We start from the raw sequence: 23,009 nt of genomic DNA, 5'->3' as shown, positions 1-23,009 counted from the left end.
TAAGTCAAGCACCTTCCTAGTCAGCTTTGAATATGTTTTATTTGTGGCATTCCAGCAAGACTTTTCCAATCCTTTTTTCCAGTCTTTTTCATGGGAAATGCCCAACATTTTCAATGACTCTCTGATTACTAGAAACATCATGGAAGGCATAAAATAAGGAGATATGGGTTCCCCAAAAGTATTTGCCACTGTGACAGAGGAGAGCCAGCACACTGTCCAGATTGAGGAAGGATTCCCTGTGGATAGAAAAGTCCTCCAGATGTTCTTGTACTGATTGTAGAGATCCCCCAGAACATTACAGGACCTCTTGGAAAATCATTGCCTATAATCACTTCTATGATCATCCCACTTGCTAACACATTCTCTCTACCACTTGGACCCTGCCTCCCAAGTCTCTATTGTCTCTTACCTATCTACTCAGCCTTACTTCCAAATACACAGTCTTCAATCCAGTAGTACTAGTCTCCTGGTTGTTCCACCTAGCTGCCCCCAAAATGGTAGAATTTTAAACAGAAGCAGAAGAGATTAAGAAGAGGTGGAAAGAAAACACAAAAGAATTCTACAGGGGGCAGCTAGGTGGTGCCGTGGACAAAGCACCGGCCTTGGATTCAGGAGGACTTGAGTTCAAATATGGCCTCAGACACTTGGCACTTTCTAACTGTGTGACCCTGGGCAAGTCACTTAACCCTCATTGCCCCCCCCAAAAAAAGTGAAGTAGAGGTTTAAAGAAAAAAAAAAAAGGAAAAAAGGGGGCAGCTAGGTGGCGCAGTGGTTAAAGCACCGGCCCTGGATTCAGGAGGACCTAAGTTCAAATCCGGCCTCAGACACTTGACACTTACTAGCTGTGTGACCCTGGGCAAGTCACTTAACCCTCACTGCCCTGCAAAAAAAGAAAAGAAAAGAATTCTACAAGAAAGATCTTAATATCACTGATAACCACAATGCTGTGCTTACTGATCTAGAGCTGGACATCCTAGAGAATGAAGTCAAGTGTTGGAGACCTTTCCAATAATATTAGGCATAAAACAAGGATACCCATTATCTCTACTACTATTTAGCATAGTTCTAGAAATGCTAGCTAAAGCAATAATACAAGAAGGGAAAACTAAGGGAATATACACAAATAAAAAGGAAACAAAATTATCTCTTTTTATAGATGATATAATGATATCCTTAGAGAACATTAGAGTCAACAAAAATCTGTGTAAAACAATGAACAACTTCAGCAAAGTTGAAGCACATAAAATAAATGCACAAAATTCATCGGCATGCTATATATTACCAACAAAAGGCAAACAGGAAGAGTTAAAAAGAGAAATTTAGATAAAAGTCATTGCAGAAGCTTTAAAATATTTGGGAGTATATCTACCAAGATAAAATACTCTTTGCAGACATAAAGACAGACCTAAATAATTGGAGGATAAGCAAGTGATCAAGGTTTTTGTTGTTGTTCAGTTGTGTCCTTGATATATAGTAATATTATATTTTATATATATATATGTACACACACACACATATACACACTTCCAAGAGAAGTACAAATTCAGAAGCAAGTAGAAAACTCAGAAGCAAGAAAGCTTCTGCTTTCTAGCCTAGGGTAAAGGCCACAGAGGAGTAACAAGTACAGGAGTTCCAGACCAAAAGAAAGCTTGATGTTCTGTCACTCTAAGCCAGCAGACCTTCTTAACTGGCTGATAGGGGTAGAGTCCAGCAGCAATTACAGTTACTCAGACCCAAACCCATGTCAGGAACGTGCAGAACTCACATTAGGGGGACAGTGGCCAGACTTTACCCTGGATCAAAGCATTTGGGGAACACTTATGGCTTGCAAGTCCCCAGCCTGTCCCCGAGTTCTTAGAATAATAGAACATTCAATATCCCAAAAAAAGTAGCAACAGGATCAGCCTAAACCTTCCTTCCTGAAGTGCAGAGAGCCAAGCCTTAATATCAAGTCTGAAATCTAGAAATAGCCTGGAAGAATGAGAAAACAAAAAAAAATCCTACCATAAAAAGCTATTACAGTGACAGATGCTCAAAGCACAGCTCCAGAAGAGAAAGACTCCAAGACAACTACAGGCAAAAACCTCAAATAAAAACACAGCTTGAGCACAAATTTGACCAGAATTCCCAGAAGAGAAGCAATAATTAAAAATAAAATATTTTTATCAATGAAATGAGAGCATAAGAAAAAGAAATTGGAAAAGAAATGAGAGCTATGAAAGAAAGAATTGGAAAGAAAAATAATAATTCAGCACAAAAATGTACAAAAATTTGCCCAAGCAACAAACTCCCCCAAAATTAGAATTGACCACATAGAAGCCAACTAAACAATAAAAATATTCAAACAAAATCAAAAGACCAAAAAATAAAAAAATTTCATAGCAAAAACAACTGACCTGGAAAACAGATCAAGGAGAAAAAGCTTTAAGAATAATTGGACTTGGGGCAGCTAGGTGGCACAGTGGATAAAGCACCGGCCCTGGATTCAGGAGGACCTGAGTTCAAATCCGGCCTCAGACACTTGACACTTACTAGCTGTGTGAACCTGGGCAAGTCACTTAACCCCCATTGCCCTGCAAAAAACCAAAACAAAACAAAAAAGAATAATTGAACTGTCTGAAGACCATAATTAAAGAGACCCTAGACATTGTTCCAAGAAAGCTTAAAAGAAAACTGCCCAGATCTCTTACAATCAGAGAGCAGTGTGGAAGTAGAAAGGATCCACCAATTGTCTCCTGAAAGAAACGCTCAAAAGAAAACTTCCAGGAACATCATAGCCAAAATCCAGAGTTTCCAGGTCAAAGAAAAAATACTGCAAGCAACCAGAAAGAAATGGCTCAAAAACCAAGGAATCACAGTCAAGATCACATAAGACTTAGCAGACACCACTTTAAAGAAATGAAGAATTTGGAATATGATCTTCCAGAAGGCAAAGTATATGGGCTTATGGCCAAGAAAAATTAAAGAAGTCCTGAGAGTGGTTCTGTTATGTCTTAATGATCTTAAGAGAAGAATGGAAAGTGAGAAGAATACATTTTGGGTAAGGGAAAGGGAAAGGAAAGTTAAGGAAAATTATCTCACATGATTGAGATGCATAAGTAGAAGTCTACACAAACAAGGAGGCAGGGAGTCATTGACATTTTAACCTCATTCTTCCCTGAACTGATCAAAGCAAAAAAGAATACATACACACAGTTGGGCACAGAAATACATTTTGGTCAACAGATAAATAAGAGGGAAAGGGGAGAAGGAAGAAGGAAGAATTAGAGGAAAGATAGATTAAGGGAGGGATTAGTACTAAGAAAAAACTCTAATAATGTACAAAATATGTATCACTCTTTTTGAGGTAGCAAAGAATGGGAATCATGGAATGGTTGAATAAATTATGGTATATAAATATGATGGAATACTACTGTGCTGTGAGAAATGATGAAGGGGATGGTTTCAGAGAAATCTGGGAAGACTTATATGAACTGATAAGAGAGCAAGTGAACAGAACCAGGAGAACAATTTCTACAATAACAATACTGTAAAGGCAAACAAATTCGAAAGACTTATGAACTCTGATCATTAGAATGACCAATCATGATTCCAGAGGACTAATGATGAAACATGCTCTCCACGCAAACATACATACATATTCCTTTTGGACATTGCCAATATTTGTTTTTTCCACTTGATTACCTATGTAACAGGGGTTTTGTTTTCTCTTTGGGGGCAATTAGAGGGCACCATGATGCACAAAGCACTGGGTATGGAGTCAAGAAGACCTGAGTTCAGATCTGACCTCAGATATTTCCTAGCTGTGTGACTCTGGGCAAGTCATCCAACCTCTCTTTGCCTCAGTTTCCTCAACTATAAAATAGGGATAACAATAGCAACTCAAATGAGATAATATTTGTAAAGTACCTAGCATGTAGCAGATGCCATATAAATGCTTATTACCTTCCTTGCCTTCTTTTTTCTTTCATTCTCAATTGTAAGTAGAATAGGGTAGAAGGCAGGACAGCTAGGTGGCATAGTGGATAGAGCACCAGCCCTGGAGTCAGGAGGACCTGAGTTCAAATATAGCCTCAGACACTTAACACTTACTAGCTGTGTGATCCTGGGCAAGTCACTTAACCCCAATTGCCTCACCAAGAAAACTAAAAAAAAAAAAAAAGAATAGGGTGGAAGGGAAATAAGGCAGATTTTTGGTGATAGGGAAAAAAGTTTAATTTTCAAAAGTATTAGAAATTTTCCTAACTGGGGGCTCAACATTATTGTGATTGTACTACAATAAATTCTCTAAAGCAGCAAAGAAAGCAATCATGTGGTCCCAAGGGGGTATCATATTGTCCCTGAGCTTAAAATGTTCTAACTATTGTAGGTTATTGCAATACTATCAGAATCATAGAATCTTATACTCTGAAGGAACCTCAGGGATTATACTTATGTAATTATCTCTTAGGGCCATTTAGAGCTAGAAGGGACCTTAGGGATTATTTTATTCAATCCCTTCACATTTGACAGAAGAAATTGAGATCCAAAGTCCTCTGATACCTAAAATACTCTCTAAACTCTTGGGCAGAAGCAATCCAAATTCCACTCAAGGACCTCTATTAATTGTAAGTCCACTGCCTCATGAGGCAGGCAGAGAGATTTTTTAACTCTAATTGTTAAGAAAATTGTCCTTATTCCTGAGCTAAAATAGCCTTACTATAATTTCCACCAATTAGTCCATTATGATGTAGTCTCTGCCCATACATTGCTATCTTATTTATCTGAACTATTATTGTTGTCCCCCCGGACACATGGTAATGCTGACTGTTCAGAGAAAGAAAAGTTGGCAAAGCATTTCTGATGGTTGCAATGTCCTTCCTCTCTTGTTGGGACTAAGAGGATTTGAGCTCACGATGGGCAAAAAGCCATGAAAAAAGACAGGAAAGTGATGAGATTTCTCTACAAGCACAGAAATCTGGAGTTCCCCTTTTCTTCTTTGTGATTGGGATCGACTTCTTGTCTTGCTATACAGTGCCCAGAGAATAGAAAGCCATGACAACCAGGCTCTCAAGATCAAGACTTCCTGGTTGCCATGCTTAGAACCTCAGCAATAGGACTGAAGTATCCTGCTTGCTATATGAATGAGAGTCCCAGGCTTATGGTCTTAATTCCAAAGATTAGAAAGATTATCAGGTTCTCCTACACATTCCCCAATCTTTCAAAGAAGATGATCTTTAAATAGATAAACATTGTGATAAACATCACCTCAGCATAACCAAAAGGTAAAAAACCAACTCATGTCTATTCCGGTGGGATTTATTGAGGGTTATGAACCATAGCTGGCTGGGTCTTAGATGAAGAGCAGATCCAGGGATGGGGAAAATGACTAAGGCCCCTCCTGGGTGCATCCAGATAAGGGGCATACATACCCCTGCACACTTTCTCTGTACCAGTACAAGCACCAGCATCCCTCCCTCTGAGGGGTGTGACAAGGTGAGCCTTTGGCAACAATAAAACCTGAGCTGGATTGTTTATATAAAGAAGAAAAAATAAGTGTTCTCTGTTTAGTTTTTATACTCACATGTGAGACTTGGTCTCTTGTACCCTTACATGGCTAAGGGGATGGGGGAAGGCATTCTATACCTCAGGAAAATGCTGAGTTCTATGCCTAGGGTTGGAAGCAGCAAGGCCTCCCAGCCTCCCCAGTCCCCAACTGGATACCTCCACCTTTCTGGAATAAGACTGGCCACGGGCGGCAAAGTAGACCTGGATCAGCAATAAGCTAAATGTATGACCTTGGGGAAGTCATTTACCTCTCCAAGCCTCAGTTTCCTCATGTATAAAATGGGGAAAACACAATCCTCATACCCCCTGCCTCCCAGGGTTGTTGTGAGGAAAGAGCTCAGTAAACTATGAGACATGAGCTAATAATGATAGTCCACGATAACTGGATAACTTGAGCTCCCCTTGGTGGCTCATCTGCTCAGGTGCTGCTCTGCCCTGCCCCCGCCTCCCATATACACTTACATCTCCTTCGGGGTTTCAGGTCTCGATTCACTGGGGGTGGCTCCATGTCCGTGGGCAGCTCTGCCAGGGGGTTGGAGAGTCTATCAGGGCTGCTCATTGCAATGTAACCATCAGCATTGCTTTCTGGGCCAGGGCCAGCAGAAGAGATGCTTGGATGCATGGGGACATAGCTGTCTTCAGAGGTTCCTGGCAGGGTGGATGGTGGCAAGGTGAGGCGACAGGGCTGCAAGAAAAATCAGGAAGTCAGAACCTTGGATCCTCTGTGCACTGAAGGCTGTGTGTGCCCTTCCGAGCATCTCAGCAACACTCAGTAAAAAGGCAAAAAACCAGGAACAGTTGGGGGAACTCTTCCTTCCTACACTGCTGTCCTCATCTTGGCCAGAACATGCAGCCCGGGGCCTCCAAAGATCTGTTAAGTTGGAGGGGCCCCAGGAGGAGGAATTTGTCAGCCACTGGCCTCCCAAGCATGCTCCCAAGTCAAGAGAGGGGAGGATGATTGCCTCCCGGAAGGGAAGCCCCCTTGCCCACCTGGAGGCTAAAACAGTCAAATAGTAGTGTGAGGAAAACAGATGAGGGCAAGCTTGCTGGTGTTGGAGACTGATCGCCTGGCTGCTCCTTCATTACCAATCCAGAGCCCAGTCATTGTGAGGTGACTATTTGTATTTAGTATAGTGAATCTTGAGGGTGGAAGTATGTAGAAAAACGATAGCAACTGTTAAAGGGGGGAGGTTAATGCTCTAGTATCCAATTTTGAATCTTACTGTGAGATTTAAAATTGGATACTAGAGCATTAACCTCCCCTTTTAACCTTTCCCTTATTTATCTCCCAGACTAGTAAATGGAAGAAGCCTCTGGTCTCTAGTTAGAGCTTTTATTGTTTGGAAATTACAAGGTGATGTTGATTAGAGGGACAGGAAAGTAGAAATACAAACAAAATAGTCTTAAATCTAAGCTTAGTCTATATTCCATATAAAACTCACCAAAACCCGTATAGGGATCACCAAAAAGATTTTGCCTGTGTGCATTTCGCAGGCAAAATCTTGTTGTACTCCCACAAGCACACAGGAGGTGGGAACTGCAGGGTTTGGCATCTCCATTTTACACAGAGGGGAAGGGTTTTGCCCATGGGCAGACAACTGGGAAGTGGCAGAGGCAGATTTCTTTTTTTCTTTTTTCTTTTATTTGTGGGGCAATGAGAGTTGTCACTTGCCCAGAGTCACACAGCTAGTAAGTGTCAAGTGTCTGAGGCTGGATTTGAATTCAGGTCCTCCTGAATCCAGGGCCGGTGCTTTATGCACTGTGCTACCTAGCTGCCCCCTAGAGGCAGATTTCAACCTGAAGCTCAAAGCCCAGTAGGGGGTTGTTTTTTTTTTCCCAATGGAGTAGTACCCACCAGCTAGAAATACCCTGGGACAAGGGGGCAGGGGCAGGAAAAGAGCCCAAGGGACAACCCCAAGCGAGTCTTTCTTGGGTCCCTTCAAGGCAGACTTCACACATGTGACAAGAGAGCTCTTTGCTGCAGAGGCCTGGAAGCCAAGGAGTTTGGTGAGGGTCCAGCTCACTTCAGTTTTTGAGTCAAGGGCTAAGTGACCCAGGCAGTTTTAAGGAGTGGAAGAATAGGGAAGCTATCAAGATCAAATCAAATCAAATAAAACCACCATCACCACCACCAAGAAACCAACCACCTCTCCTACCGCCGCAGAATTTTCAATCAAAAGTATAAAGAACCAAAATGCCACACTCACCAAATTCAAACTGAGCCTCTTGTCTCGCTGGCAGCGCAGGGAACTGCCTTCTCTGTCAGCTATAAAGCAAAGCACACCAGACATTGTCATCAATCAGTATGTTGGAAGAGCTCATCCTGGGAAGGGGCTTGGCCTTGGTTCTAGGTAGAACCTAACCCCTGCCCTGCCTTCTGAGGGAGCTCCCGATCCAGACAGGATAATACAAGGCAGCACAAGTGAAGTGAAGGGCCCAGTGAGTCTCAGGCCTATAAGCATTCAAAGGGAGAGGCTCCTGGGGCTTCATGGTAAATATGAGACTTGACTTGTGATTCCAAGGCAGATGGAAAGGGGAAACATTCTAGAAAGTAGTAATCGGGGCAGCTAGGTGGCACAGTGGATAAAGCACCGGCCCTGAATTCCAATCCGGCCTCAGACATTTACTAGCTGTGTGACCCTGGGCAAGTCACTTAACCCCAACTGCCTTACCAAAAAAAAAAAAAAAGAAAGAAAGAAAAGAAAAGAAAGAAAGTAGTAATCACCCAAGACTAGGATGCATTTTAATCTGTAGGTACAGCCAGTTCTCCATTAACACAGGGGGCTCTGTGGCCCCACCCCCTCCAGGTTTCTAGGCTCTCTCCAGCCAGAGCAGCAGCCAAATTTGCAGAATGTGAATTTATGTAAACTTAGGCAAATTAAGTGAAAGGAGAACTGTCTGTAATAGGGAGCCACTCCAGGTTTTTGAGCAGGCTACTGATACAATATGAGCTGTTCATTAGGAAGATTATACTAACAGTCTCCTTCTCACCAAATAAAGCTCATACAACCTCAGAACTGGAAGGTTTATCAGAGGGCAGTGAGTCTAACCAATATACAGGGACTTTCCTTCTCCAACCAACCTAACCAATATACAGCCAAGCCCTGCTTGGAGACATGAAATGAGGGGAAACGTCTCACTTTCCAAGGCCTCCCTTTCCAACCTGGGACAGCTCTGCCACTTTTACCCATTACCCTGGAAGAGATGTGAAAAGACACCAGCACCTTGACCATACCAGTGGTGAGTGGATGCTGGCCCACAGAGTACCATGCACCAAGGGGGCTTTTCTTGGGGCTCCCTGGGTGCTATATTCCCAAGGTCTATTCTCTGGGACCCTTCCTTCAATGGATTTCCTCAGCCCTTGTCCTCCTAGAGCCCTCCACCTTCTGTGCGACCTCCTCTTTCTGGATACTCTTAGCCCTTCGCGTCGGTGACATTGCTCTTTCCTGTTTCTCTCCCTGCCTTCTCTAGATTCTTTTACTCCTTTCATATAGGGATTCCCCAAGGCTCTGTCCTAGGCCCTCTACTTCACTGCCCCCTCTGTCCTGGCCCAGACGATCACTTCTATGCCCCTGAAATGGAGATCTCTGGTCCCTATTGCTTCTGAGGTTATGAGGTTATGAGGTTATGAGGTGGTGCCACTGAGAAGCTAATCAGAGAGGAAAAGCTGGTTTTAAGGAGATTTGGCTTTGAGGGAGTTGGAAATGCCAGTGGGACATCCAGGATGAGATGGATCCAGGATGCAGGAGAGAGGGCAGGGCTAGAGAAAAATCTGCAAGTTATCTTCCTGGAAGGGGGAAAATGGTGACAGGAGAGGAAAGGGCTGGGAGCAGAGCTCCCACTGAACATGTCAGGGCAGGATGAAGACCCAGCTCATCCCCTCTCTGATCCCCTACCCCGCTTCAGAGCCCAGCTGGGATCCTACTTCTTCCACACAGGTTTCCCAGATTTCACCAGTCCCTGCCACCACAAAGGAGCTTATGTCCCTTTCCCCCACCTCTTCAACAAGGAGGAATGGTGCTGAGAATTTAGTGCATACCCGGCATATAGTAGGTGCTTAATAAATGCTTGCTGACTGGCCACTGACTGACTGATTTCCCCATGTCCTCCATCCTTCCTTTCTCACTGAAATAGTTGAGGGCACAGGGAGAGAAGGGTATACTTACCTCTATAACTTTTGACAGCATCTAAACTGGACAAGGAGATTCTTCGAGGAACTCCAACCCACTGAGTCCTCCTGCTGCTGCTAGTGACGCTGCTGCTAGTGCCATCCCACAGGGGCCTCTCCTCTTGGCGCTGTTCCATGAAATGGCTCGGTTTGGGAGGCCGAGGGGGTGGAGTATTTGGTATGTTTTCTCCTGTTATTCCACAGGAGAACATGGGTGGGCCCTTGGCCACCTGAAAGGTGGGCGCTATGGGGCTCCCTAGCAAAGGCAAAGGTGATGAGCGGTCGCTGGATGGGCCACTGAAACTGATACAGCCAGCCAAAGCTGCATGGCCCCCAGGGGGTGCCACATCCTGAAGCCCATTCCCACTGCCCAAAGAGGGCAGCATGTGATTGGATGCCTGGGACTGAAGGGAGTCGACAAAGACCTCATCAGATGAAGTTTGTTCCAGGGATCGGTCTGAATTTGACCAGGCGTCACATCTGTTGAGGGCAATAGGAGAAGCAAACAGCATGAGCAAGTGTGAGGAAGACCAGAATTCTCTAGGTTTGGGTGCTATAGCAAGAAACCCCACACCCCATTGGCTTCAACTAGGGTGGTCACTGTGGCCTCACCATGCTTGGGTCATCCCATTCCACCTGTTTCCATGCAGCTTCTGTATCATCATTACTTAGCTTTGGGGGATGGGAGGGGACAAGTGAGGACAAGAAGGATCAGTTCAGTGGGATGGCCAAACAAAAAGGCTCAGAGAGGTCAGGTGGTTCACCATCTTATAACTACTAACTATTGGAAGCAGGATTTGAATCCCCATCTCCTGATGGCTTTCTTTCTTTCTTTCTTTTTTTTGGTGAGGCAATTGGGGTTAAGTGACTTGCCCAGGGTCTCACAGCTAGTAAGTGTCAAGCATCTGAGGCCAGATTTGAACTCAGGTACTCCTGAATCCAGGGCTGGTGCTTCTATCCACTGTGCCACCTAGCTGCCCCTCCTGATGGCTTTCTAATATCCACCCTGGAGCATGCGCTGGTCATTTCTTCTTTGGAATTATGTGTCGTTTCATTTCAACTTTTCCATTCATTTTTTCAGAGCCTAGCACAGTACTTAGAAGAGCATTTAATAAATGCTTTTTTTAAGAAATAAAATTTTATTGATAAAAAATATTATGTGTAGTTTCCAGGATATACCTTAAGAGGTTAGGGCCCCCAAAGAAGCCAGTGACTCCAGCCCTGAGGTGGGGTTGAGATTGTATCAATAGCCAAGAATGAGGGAAAGGTGTTGAGTCCCAACTGGCCCTTGTGTGTGGCTGTCAGCTTAGCTCAGCCAGGGGTGGGCCTTGGTTCAAAAATCTAGGAACCTGGAACATGGAAAAACCACAATTCAGATTACCCTGAAGTGGGGTGGGCTGCTTTGGGAGGGATGGAGTTACCAGTTACCCTACCCGTTATAGTAAGCCCTAGAGGACTAGCTAAATGACTATCTGTCAAGGATAAGACAGAGAGGGGGCAGCTAGGTGGCACAGTGGATAGAGCACTGGCCCTGGACTCAGGAGGACCTGAGTTCAAATCCAGCCTCAGACACTTGACACTTACTAGCTGTGTGACCCTGGGCAAGTCACTTAACCCCAATTGCCTCACCAAAAAAAAAATTTAATTTAATTTAAAAAAAGACAGAGAGAATTCTTATTGAGTCAGAGGTCAGACAAGATGCTCTCTGAGGTTCCTTCTGACACTGAGAAGCCTCAGAACAATGCCAGGGGTAGAGGTCCAGAAGCAGCCTATTGGCCCCAAGCCCAACTGGACAGGTTGAAAGGGTCACTTTTAAAAAATTAATCTGAGCATATAGACCTCCAAGATATGGTAAGGATTCAAGGTTGAAGGCTGGAAGAGACATGCTAAGGCCTGCAATTCAGGGACAGGGGAGCTTTGAGCAATGGCCGAGGATAAGCTAGAGAAGGGAAGCTTTTCTGAGCTATAACAATAGTCTGTAGGGACAGGCTCTTAGGTAACTGAGTCAGAGAGCTGGAAAAGCCAAGTCATAGGCTAGACCTAGATGCTGAGGGCTGTGGTTTTGATGTGTCTAGACAAGAAAATCTAGGGGAGCCATGGGAGTCCAGGGGACCCAATATGATGGCCCAGACCATGAAGAGTTTCCAGGAGTACAAGGGATACTGTGGATTGTGAAGAGTGCTTGGACAGGGAGTGAGAAGATCTGGCTTCAAATTGTGCTCCTGCCATTTGCTGGATTGCTAGGGGACTTTGAGCAAGTCATGTCAGTCCCCTCTAAGGGACTTCCGTTTTGACCTTTGTCCAATCAGGGGACTGGAGCCAGTGACCTCTCTGGGCCCTTCTAATTCTGTTATTCTTTGGGTCTGGGAGAGGTGTGGAGAGTAGGCCAATGTCCAGGAGCTGGTCAAGGACCAGCACAAACTAATCTAAACCTTTGCAAACTTAACAATTTACCTTTTTGGAAAAAAATCCCATAAGTGGGCACTATAATTGCATGGTATAGCCCTAGACAGTGCTGCTTAGAAAACTCTCAGTATCTGACAGGTGACGTGCTTTGAGAACTCTGGTGAGCTCAGAGAAGCCCAGGTACCTGGAGACTTGAAGAGTCCACCAATAAGCTAAACTAGCTGGTGAAAAAAGAAATAGTGACTTCTTGGAATATGGGAGGTCCCCCCCCAAATGCTTTGCAAACTTGGAAACCTGAGTAAATCTTAGTTATTCTATTTTCTAGGACAATGGGAAGCTCCTTGAAGGCAAAGACTGTTTTATACTGTAATCCAGTATGTGGAAGGAGATGCGACTCTTGATTGGCTGAGAAAATGCTGAGTGTGATGCAACAAGCCAGTGTAAGGCACCTACTGAGTTGCTTCTAGAAACTCTTGGGGGAAACATGGACAGAGGACGCTCCAGGAGAGAAAGAAAGACTTTAGTGTGGCAGACATGCACAAGAAACTGGCCTCATCACGTCTCTGTACTTTCTGGAAATTCTAGAAACTGCTAAAACAGACCCTGATCCTTTGTTCTCCTAGTATGAGCCGAGATCTGGATGATCTCTGGTATATTCCGATCTAACTCCTCTGATTTTTGTTTTCTATTTGTAATGATATTTGGGGGAACCAGTGCCTGGGGGAAATGAGTGATACTGGTGGTTTTAAGCTAAGGACTACTTTTTTCCTTAAGGGGAACAACCAAGAAATTGGCAGTGCACCAGAACCCCAGTCTTGGGTGGGAGCTGGCTCTGCTTTCATACTGTTGTTGTATTCCACTCTCTGCTTTCACCCTGGTCCTCCTGTCATGCCTACATCACCCTCCTCTCTCCTACCCCACTTTCTACCTTTGGTTCTGACAAGAGTAACAAGCCTGGAAAAAGTTCATCAATGAATTCTATGGCTGTCCACATCATTCCTGGAACATTCTGGACCAAGACTGCCCACACTCACCAGCATTCCCTCTCTGTAGATGAACCATCTTCCCTCATCAGAATGTAAGCTCCCGGGGGCAGCTAGATGGCGCAGTGGATAGAGCACCAGCCCTGGAGTCAGGAGGACCTGAGTTCGGATCTGGCCTCAGACACTTAACACTTACTAGCTGTGTGACTATAGGCAAGTCACTTAACCCCAATTGCCTCACCAAAAAAAAAAAAAGAATGTAAGCTCCCTGTGGGCAGGGACCAGCCTGTGTTTTGTATCTGTATTGCTCTCCTCAGTACAGTGCCTAGAGCAGGGCTTCTTAAACTTTTTTCACTGGCGACCCCAGGTATCTAGGTAAATAAAATAGCTATACATAACCTTTTACTATTGCCAAATTTTTGGTGGCCCCCACATTCGGTTATGTAACCCCATATGGGGTCATGACCCCCAGTTTAAAAAGCTAGGGCCTAGAGGTGATTGAGAAAGGTTTGGTGAGGCTTCCTCCAGGGCAATGACTGTTGTATTTTATCTTTAGATCCCAGTAAAGTGCCTGGCCAAGAGCAGGAGTCTGAGAGCTTGCTGTTCAATTAGACCAGTTTTTGCAGCTGAGGTTCCCAACCAAAAGTGCTCAGTTCAAAGACTACTCCCCAGCCATCCCCGCTCCCCACTTCTGGCCTCTTTAGTGTGGCCTAATCGGAGAGGAAGAGTTGGGAAGAACAAAGGAGCCAGGGCTGAGAGGGCAGGATGCACCAAGGGGACCCTTGGTGGTACTACAAGTTCTCCAAGCCAGTGCCAATCTGGGAAGCTGGGGTTAGGAACTAGTGCTCTGCATCCAGAGATGGTCTCCAGCCACCCACCCAGCATCCTGGGACATAGCAGGAAGTCCTGGGGAGCACTGTTTGGAAGAAGGCCCAGGGGCCATGAAAACCAACAGGAGAATTGGAAATGAAGGCCACTGAAGCCCAAATCTCTTTCTCAACATTGGCTAGCTCAGGGCAGAGCTGATATAAGGTGCCCCTCAGCTCCCTATAAACCTAGGCCCAATCCACAGTCCCCTCTACTTCATCACTTGATGCAGCTGTGACATGACCGACCATTGCTACCACCTAATACTGATGAGAAGTGGTACCCTTTCCTCCCCACCCCTCAACCTGGTAGATTAGCTCTCCCCCCCTGGGAGAAGGAGTAGGTCAGATGGCAAGAGAGAATGCAGGGTAAGGATGATGAGAGGAGAGAGAGGAGTGGAAGGGAGGGCAGGAGAGGAGGGGGGAGGGATAAAGAGAGGAGAGGGAGAAGAGAATGAGAAGGGGAGGGAAGGAGAAGAGGAGAAGGAGGGAGGAGGAAGAGGAGGAGGAGGAGGAGGAGGAGGAAGGAAGAGGGAGGAGGGAGCTGGCTCTCAGCTCTCAGCCATGGCTCCAGCTATCTTTGCTCTCTTGCTTCAGGACCTAGAGGATGCTCTGGGCTTTTTGCACTTTCCATGTAGCCTTCTGCACAATTGCTCAATTGCTTGCCAGATCTTGCCTATGCCTGACAATGAGCATGCCCCAGGCAATGAAAAGGCTGTGACCCCTCCCATTTATCCACTGAAAAAGAAACATATCCCTAGATCAAGGCTTGCTGAAAGAAGAAGGACAGAGCAGATAGACCCCATTCCAGGTTTCCATTTGGCCTGGGCATTCAAGTCAATTCAGGAAACAGTGGAACACTGATTGTGGAGGCAGAGGAGCCCAGGAAAGTCATTTTCTGTCCCTGGGCCTCAGTTTCCTCCTTTGTAAAAGGAGGGATTAGACTAAAAGACCTCTAGAGTCCCTAAAGTCTTAGATACTAGGATTCAATTTAGCAATCAATTATTAAGCTCCTACCATAAACAACACTAAGACAGCTCCCCGCCAAAGAGTTTACAATGTGGAAGAGGAACAGGATACTGCTCCAGATGAGCCAACACCTGAAAAATGCCTGAGAGATGCAAGCACAGGCTTTGGGAGGGCCAGAGGGAAGGCTTCCTGGAGGAGGAGGCAGTCAAGCTGGACTCTGCAGAAAGGGGGAGGGGGAACAGAAAATTCAAGTGCCCTTCCAGGCAGAGTTCTGAGAGCAGACATTTTGAGCTGGAATGGAGGGGTTCATGAGCCCTCTTGAACCTTCTTTTTATTCTGAGTTTAAAATGCCAAAGAAAATGAGCATGGGAATATATAATGCTGGAAAGAAAAAGAGGATCATATGCGAAATCCAGGGTCTTCATTATGTACACAGGCCTTTTCTTCAGTGCAGAGCTTTAGCCTGAGCCCTTCTCCTTCCCCCCTTTCCACCACACTTTACAGAAATGGAAAAATGCTTGGGAAGACACAAAGTGTAAGTAAGAGGCCAAGAGCAAGAAGTCCAGCTTAGCTGGGGCACAGAGGGTGCAGAGTGGCCTAGTATGAGCTCAGGCTGGGAAGGGAGGGTCTGGCTGGGCCTGGACTGAGGAGGGCCACGGAGCCAGGCGGTGGACTCAGGTCTGAGCAGAAGAGTGGCCTGCCCACTCCAGTGCCGAATTGGGGCCCTCCTGGCAGCTGGTTGAAAGGCAGCCTTGCTCTAGTGCAGGTCCCTTGGCTTCTGGCTACGGGCCTAGGGAGGAAGGATAAACGCCACATGTGGCTCCTGCTTCCTCACCACAGTCCACCTCCTCCCCTCGGCCCAAATAGACTTCTCCAGCCTCCACCACTTCCAGTTCCTTGAGCCGATGCTTGGAAGGCATCTCACCAGCCTGGAGGTCTCTTCTGGGCAAGCATACTAAAACCGGAAGTGAAAAGCTAGAATTGAACACAGGCCTCCAGAGATGGTCTTGCCAGGGCAGGAGGCAGCAGGCTTGCCACCTGCCTCCTCTTGGGGGCTTTAGGGAGAAATGAGCAAGCCCCTTGGATGGGGAATCAGGAGACATGCCTCCAAATCACAGCTCAGCCATTTGACCCTTTCTGTGGTCTTGGGAAATTCACACTCCTCTGGGTCTCAGCTGAATTCTGAGGCTCAGCAGAGCCAGGACAGGCTACAGCTTCTGGGACGCTGGTGTTTGGGGGGAGGGCTTTGTATGTCTTCAGAAGGATGATAAAGAAGGCTTCGGGGGGCAGCTAGGTGGCGTAGTGGATAGAACATCAGCCCTGGATTTCAGGAGGACTTGAGTTCAAATATGACCTTAGACACTTGAACTTACTAGCTATGTGACCCTGGGCAAGTCATTTAACCCTCACTGCCCTGCAAAAATAAATAAATAAAAATAAAGAAGGCTTCAAAGATGGGAATGAAAAGAACACCAATTACTGGGGGGGGGGGGAGCTTTGGCCTCAAAGTATAGTGTGTTCTACAGTCACAACTGAAGACTCTGCTGCTCTGGTCTGCTCTTTGTTCTAGAGGGAGGGGATGAGGTTAGAGTTCACAAATGCAGAATTCATTAAAAAGAAATGAGGTAAAAACACCCAAAGGAAACCAGTCGCTAGGCGAGTGTAATAACCAATCTCGGTCAAAGTAATGAAAATGAAAATAATGAAATCTTTCTCTCTCCTCTGGGCAAAGAGGGAGGGGATGATGGCGCAGACACTGTTTCATGTAACTGCTTGTTTCTGTGGCATGGGGGATTCTTTGGGGGTGGGAGGGAGAGGGTGGATGCAGTCTGAAAAACCAAAAGCATCCATCAACCTTATTTTGAAAATTAAAGCCATACCAAGACTGGTAATGAAATCTCCACATCTCAGCTTTCAAGGGCCTCACAGAGTAAAGGGCAGACCCAAATGGACACACACCAAGATAATCTGAGGTGGAATGTGATGGGCCCACAAAAGAACTCCGCACTCAATGCAGACTGGAGTATCAAGGTAGGGAAAGCCTCTAGGATGAGGTGACACCTCAGCTGAGCCTGGATGACCAACGAAGAGCTGGGCAGGCAGAAGGGAAGGGGGAGCATGACATGAGCTTCCTGGAAGGGAGACAATGCAGAGCCTGGTCTGGGAACAGGTTGTAGGCCAGTTTAGCTGGAATGCTAAGAATGAAAACTTCATGGAAAATACAGAAATATGGCAGGTGGGAGCCACACTGGGCTTTGGAGTCAAGTCTTCCAAGTGGAGGAATTTGGAGTCCAAAAAGGAAATAGGAAACACACACCTGGCAATAGAGGCAATGGGGAACCAATGAAACTTTTTGAGCAGGGAGATGGCATGATTAGACTTGTTACTTAGGAAGATTGTTTTGCCAGGTATATGGAAGATGGATTGAAGAAGAGAGACACTGGAGGCTGGGAGACCACCCAGAAGGCTAGCGTAGAAGGGGATTGTGGCCAGAAAGAGGTGATGTCTGCGTGAGTGAACAGAAAGCAGTGGATGTGAGAGATTCTGTGAAGGGAAGAAGCAACCGATTTACTATTGGGGAGAAAGGAAAAGGGAGGTGTCAATGAGGCACCAAGGTTTTTCACCTGGGTGATAGAAGGGAAGGATGGTAATGCACCAAAATAGGGAAATGGGAAAGAGGGGTGGACTTGTCAGAAAACCTCTGCTCTTGCACTGTGAGTACCAAATTGGGGCTGGTGGTCTCTGTTCTGTTCCCTACATAGTACCTACTTTTATAGATGCCCTTTGGTTCCCGAGAACCAAAGGGCCAACACTTCTTCCAACTCTCAAGAGTTGATTGTTAAATTTTCAGTGTGTATTAAATTTTCAGAAATTGGCAAACGTTATGGGTCAGGGCTGAGAAAATGTTAACAATGCAAATGAAACTTCAAAGTGTGTCATGGATGCTTTCCCCCCACAGGGCCTGTTGTTCAACAATTGGCCAGCACACCCCTGAGTCCAATGCAGACTTACCTGCTGGGGTTGAGTTTTCTCGTCTCACAGTGGGCCAGAACCAGATAGTCAGGCAATGAGAGGGCTTCAAAGTCAGTTCTGGCTTCCTTAGCAGGGAAGGCAGTTGTGGTAGAGTCATCAGCATTAAAAGAAGAGTTGGCTACATGAGACACATGGAAGGAGCTGGCTGGGGAAGGCTGAGGAGATGAGGTGATGTGGGATAGGCTCTCTGCAGAATCTGTGGGGAGACACAAACACCTGGCTGAATATTCCAGATCGTTCCCAAGGCACACGCCCACCATTTCTCAACCAGTGTCAGCAAAGTCAAGATTCTCATCAAGTAGTGAATGCTGAGAAGGAAAAGCGTTTCTCTGACTAGTCAACAACGTCTGGAGGAAGAAACCAGAGCTGTGTTCCAAGAAGGGAAATGCCTGATGGATTTGAAGCAGCCTCAGAGTCAGTCTCAGCTGCTCCCTCTCCTCCCTCCCCAAGCCAATCTGTTGTCAGATCTTGTCACTTCCACCTCCACCGCGTCCCTCCTCTCTGGCCCCACCTCTCCGCTCACCCAACAACAACACTAGGTCAGGCCCACTTCACCTCCTGCCTGGACTCCTGCAAGAGCCTGCACGTTGCTCTCTTGGCCTCAAGTCTCTCCCCTTCCCGATGCATCTTCCACGCCGCTGCCCAAGTGATTTTCCGAAAGCACCGATCTGACCAAGTCACTGACCTCAAACTCCACAACCCAAGGACTAGCCCCCAGCTGCAAAGCAGGACTCCCAAAGAGGAGATTCCAGTGTAATTACAGAAGACTAGAAAACAATTCTCCAAATCTTCCCAGCAGTCAAGTCCTGACAAATTTGGACCATAAACAAATGGGAAGCTTCAGTTATGTTCCCCAGCTCAGAAATCCCCTGTGAAGAGCCTGTCTCCCCTTCCTCTTCAGAGATGAGTTGGCAGGAGCTAGGGGATTCCTGAGGTTGGCTTGCATCACAGGTCTAGCTGAGGAAATCCCAAACATCAAGATTTCACTGTGGCTAACAGAGCAATTGTCCAAACCTGCCACCCCAGGTCCAAGACTTGTCTTCTAGCAACCCTCCTAGAAGCTCCTGGCATGCCTCTCCTCTTCTTCTTTTTCCTTCCCTCTTTTCCCCTCCCTTCCCCTTCACCTAGTAGAGTAACTGGCACATAATATGTGCTTAATAACTTCTTATTAAATTCAACAGTTGTATTCCACCAAGTGACAAAGCCTCTCACAATAATAACCTTGTAGATGAAATGTTGCTAGATGATAGGAAACTCAGATGGATTTGGAATTGGTTGAATGACTGAACCTCCAAAAGATAATTAAATGGTTGATGCCAGCCTGGATAGGGTCTCTGGTGGAGTGCCTCAAAAGATTAGCTTAGTAATCCACACAGGAAAAATCAAGTGGATAAAAAATGCATATTGCCAAGATTATGAAATGTGGTTGAACTGGCAGCCCATCAAGCCAGTCTATCCTAGAAGGGCCCTATAGATAAAAGATGAGTTAAGTAGAGGTATAAGAAGATAGAACATTGGGTACAAGATCCAACAAGGCCAGTTTGGATGGAGTTTCAAGTTGAGGATATAGAGAGAAGTAAGGTCTACACCTGGGGAGGCAGGCTGGGCCCAGATTATTAAACAGGAGTTTGGATTTACCCAGAAAGCAATAGGGAGCTACTGGGGCTTCTCAACCATGGGGAGTAATTTGGGCAGACCTATGCTTTCCGAATAGAAGTTTGAAACCAATGAATTGGAACAGGGAGAGACTTGAAGCAAGAAAACCAATTGGGAAGCTGGGGCAATAATCCAGGGGAGAGGAGATGAGGGCTTCCCCCAGGATGCTGTCTGGGTGAGTGTAGATAAGGGAGTAGACATGAGAGACATTGTAGAAGGAGAATAAGTGGATGTGAAGGTGGAGGGAGAAGGAGGACTCCAGGATGACCTGGGTGCCTGGAAGGAGAGTGCTGCCCTCAACAGAAATAGAGAAATTTGGAGAGAAATATATTGAGTTCCATGTTGGATGTGTCAATTTTGAGCAGACAATCAGAATGGAGGTCAGGGCTTGATGTTGGTTTGGGAGTCAGTCAACAAGGATTTATAAAGAGTCTTCTATGTACCTTGGCACATAGAGCTAAGTGTGTGACTTGCAGAGTGATGGTAGGTAGAAGTAGGTGGCATCATGCTATGAGTGGTGATCTGAGCCAAGTAGCACACACATCAGAGGGAGTACACGTGTGTGCCACCTGTAAAAGGAAAGGAGGCAAGTATGTAACAAGAGTGCAGGGTAATGGGCGCCCAGTGCCCCAAACACAAAAGGGCTCAAGCATCCATTCTGCTGGATATCTAGATATTCTTTGGGGCCAGGGTTTCTTAGCCTTTGGGTTGGGCATGGATTCTTCCCATCATCGGGTGAAGCCTGTGTACCCTTTTCAGAATCATATTTGTAAATGTAGAGAACAAAATGCATGGGATGACAAAGGAAAGAAGTTCTATTGAAATCATTATCAATGCTGTTTTTAAAAAACCAAACAAGATAGATCACAGATCCCCTGAAAGCTAAGAATACCTGCTAGGAAGGAGCTGTGGACAGATGTGGACAAGCTGGCCAGAGGAGAAGGAGGAGAGGAGGAGAGATGTGTGCTAGTGGATGGGATCCCCTGAGAATACTCCTGAGATGAGAGTCAGCCAACTGGAAATGTGCTCCCTCATCTCCTCCTAAACAACATTCCTGACCGTTGGCAAAGGCTGTGCAAATGCTCCTGTGGGACCTTCATTCCCACTCACCTCCTGCAGTGCCTCCATCCTCCCTCCCCTCCCCTCCTGCATATCTTCAGCTCCCAGCAGGAAGCTATAGGGCACACCCACATGGTCACTTGCTTTCTCTACCTTAGTGGCTTCCCTGTTCTCTGACACACCCTCATTTCCAGCAGAGCATGTGTAAGGCATCCTCTTCCCAGGCATGCCCTAGGATGAGCCCAACAATTAGGCCCTTCTCCCACCCTGTTCCTCCTAGACCATAATGCCAGGTCCTGGATAGGTGCCCACCTGTGCTGTTGGTCCCATGTCCAAAGTTACAGATCTGGCTGATATTGTGCACCCAGATATGCATTTCTTCTTCCGTTTTGGCCACCAGGTAGAAAGTACGGTAGATGGTCTTGACAACAAACACAAAGTCATTCTGAAATTCCCTCCGGATGAAGTCTGGCCCTGCATACTTGCGCACCTCACCCTCACTCAGGTCAATCACTCGAATGGGTTTCTTTGAATGGTCACTCCGATAGTATTCCAGAACATCAGGATTTCCACTCATCCGACCATGCCGCAACACAAACCAGCGCTTCCGCCAGGCCTGGAGAGAGACATCCAACACAAGTTAGATTGTGAGTGTTGAGTTCAATTCTATGCAATAAGCACATGCAGAGCACCAGTAGCCCATCAGGAGGGGCTTGCTGATTGGCTGAGAATCAAGCTGCCCTTGGAGCTCCCTCCAGAAGGCTCATGGAGGTAAATGCCCTAAATGGATTTGGGGGTACCCTGAATATATTCTTATCTAGCTTCTTGAGGGGGATATCTGGAACTGGTAGTGACCTAGAGAGATGCTTCTCTGTGGACTTGAAAGAATAAGAGAGGCTTAGAAAGTTAGGGAAGGCTAAAGACCCCCACCCCAGAGGTGAAGTCTGCTTGGCTGCTGCCCATAAATCAGTGAGTCAAAAGGGATACATTCCTGTATTCTTTAAGGCTTTGCCAAGAGACCACTTCAGCTGTCATTAAAGTGTCATGAAGTTTTCTGTTTTAAGATATTTTATATTGGAAGAGACATAGTCACTGTGAAAAATCCTGGCTGCTAGGCAGTTGCTGATCAGGGTGGGTAATGAAAACTTGTATATAATTTCTCAAAAGATGGGACACTGGTTTTCTCTTCATGGTGATATTTTCCTCATGCAAAAAGGGAGAAAGTGAGATAAATGATAGACAGACAGACAACAAAAGTCCCAAGAAACTTCTACTTAACACAGTCATAGGACATTTATTAGGGAAACTGTTACTGGCAGCTGTGAGCAAAAGAAGAGAGGAATATTATCTTTGTGCCCTAGAGGCTGGATCCCAAGATAAGGTGAGTTAGAATGGAGCTTGATTAACTAAGTCTGGAAATAAGACCAAGTTTTAATTAAGATTAAATTGATACCAGTTAGGGATTGTTAATAACAAAAGTAACAAATTGTACCTATATGGTTAAGTCTTGAACTTTGTATGACTACAATGTTCTTTAATTTTTAAAAGCTGTTTTTAGCAATTTTAATTTTATAATTTTATTTTAAATGGTCTAGAAAATGCATGGTTTTTCTCTTCATTTTAAGAAGCTATACTTCTGGAAGGGTGGAGCCAAGATGGTGGATTAGAGGCAGCAACTCAACTAAACACTCTCAGCATTCCCCTCTAAACAACTTAAAAATAACATCTCAAATCAAATTTTTGTAGTGGTAGAGTCAACAAAAGGCCAGTGTGCCATTTCTCCGTCCAGATCCCACACATTCTATGGTGGCAACAGTAGCAGCAGCTTTGGGAGCTCTCTGCCCAGAGATGGAAAGGGGTTTTGACAACTGGTCAGGAAGAAATTATAGCCAAATTCCAGAACTCCCAGGTCAAAGAGAAAATACTTCAAGTATATAGAAAAAAACCAATTCAAATGTTGTGGAGCCACAGTTAGGATCACAAAAGATTAAGCAACTTCCACATTAAAGGAGTGAAGGACTTGGAATATGATATTGCAGAAGGCAAAGGAGCTAGGATTACAACCAAAAATAACCTGCCCAGCAAAACTGAATATAATTCTTCAGGGAGGGAAATGGATATTTAATGAAACAGAGGATTTTCAAGAAGCTATATTTCTAGCTATGGTCTCTGTAAGCTTAGAGCATCCTTACCTCATCTCTCATTCCTTCCTTGAACCAAATATCCAGAACTTTGCTAACTACATCTTTCCCTCAGCATTCTAGGGCTCCTCCTGGGCTAGCAGCTCAAGCCCCCACTGGTGATCAGTTGAGAAACAATTTA

At 45.5% G+C, this 23,009-nt stretch overlaps 1 protein-coding gene across 1 annotated transcript in view; it reads right to left on the bottom strand.

Moving 5' to 3' along the window:
* Positions 1-23,009, bottom strand: part of GAB3 (GRB2 associated binding protein 3) — a 135,121-nt gene that overhangs the window by 29,704 nt on the left and 82,408 nt on the right. The window contains exons 2-7 of the mRNA XM_043974716.1: positions 21,000-21,303; positions 17,952-18,168; positions 17,705-17,707; positions 9,714-10,195; positions 7,755-7,813; positions 6,010-6,232 (exon numbers count right to left, since the gene is read on the bottom strand). Coding sequence (XP_043830651.1) covers positions 6,010-6,232; positions 7,755-7,813; positions 9,714-10,195; positions 17,705-17,707; positions 17,952-18,168; positions 21,000-21,303 — 1,288 coding nt within the window. The remainder of the gene's footprint in view (positions 1-6,009; positions 6,233-7,754; positions 7,814-9,713; positions 10,196-17,704; positions 17,708-17,951; positions 18,169-20,999; positions 21,304-23,009) is intronic.

The sequence above is a fragment of the Dromiciops gliroides genome, chromosome X (assembly GCF_019393635.1).
Source record: "Dromiciops gliroides isolate mDroGli1 chromosome X, mDroGli1.pri, whole genome shotgun sequence".
NCBI classification, from domain to species: Eukaryota; Metazoa; Chordata; class Mammalia; order Microbiotheria; family Microbiotheriidae; genus Dromiciops; species Dromiciops gliroides.
This window is presented reverse-complemented; position numbering and strand designations above follow the sequence as displayed.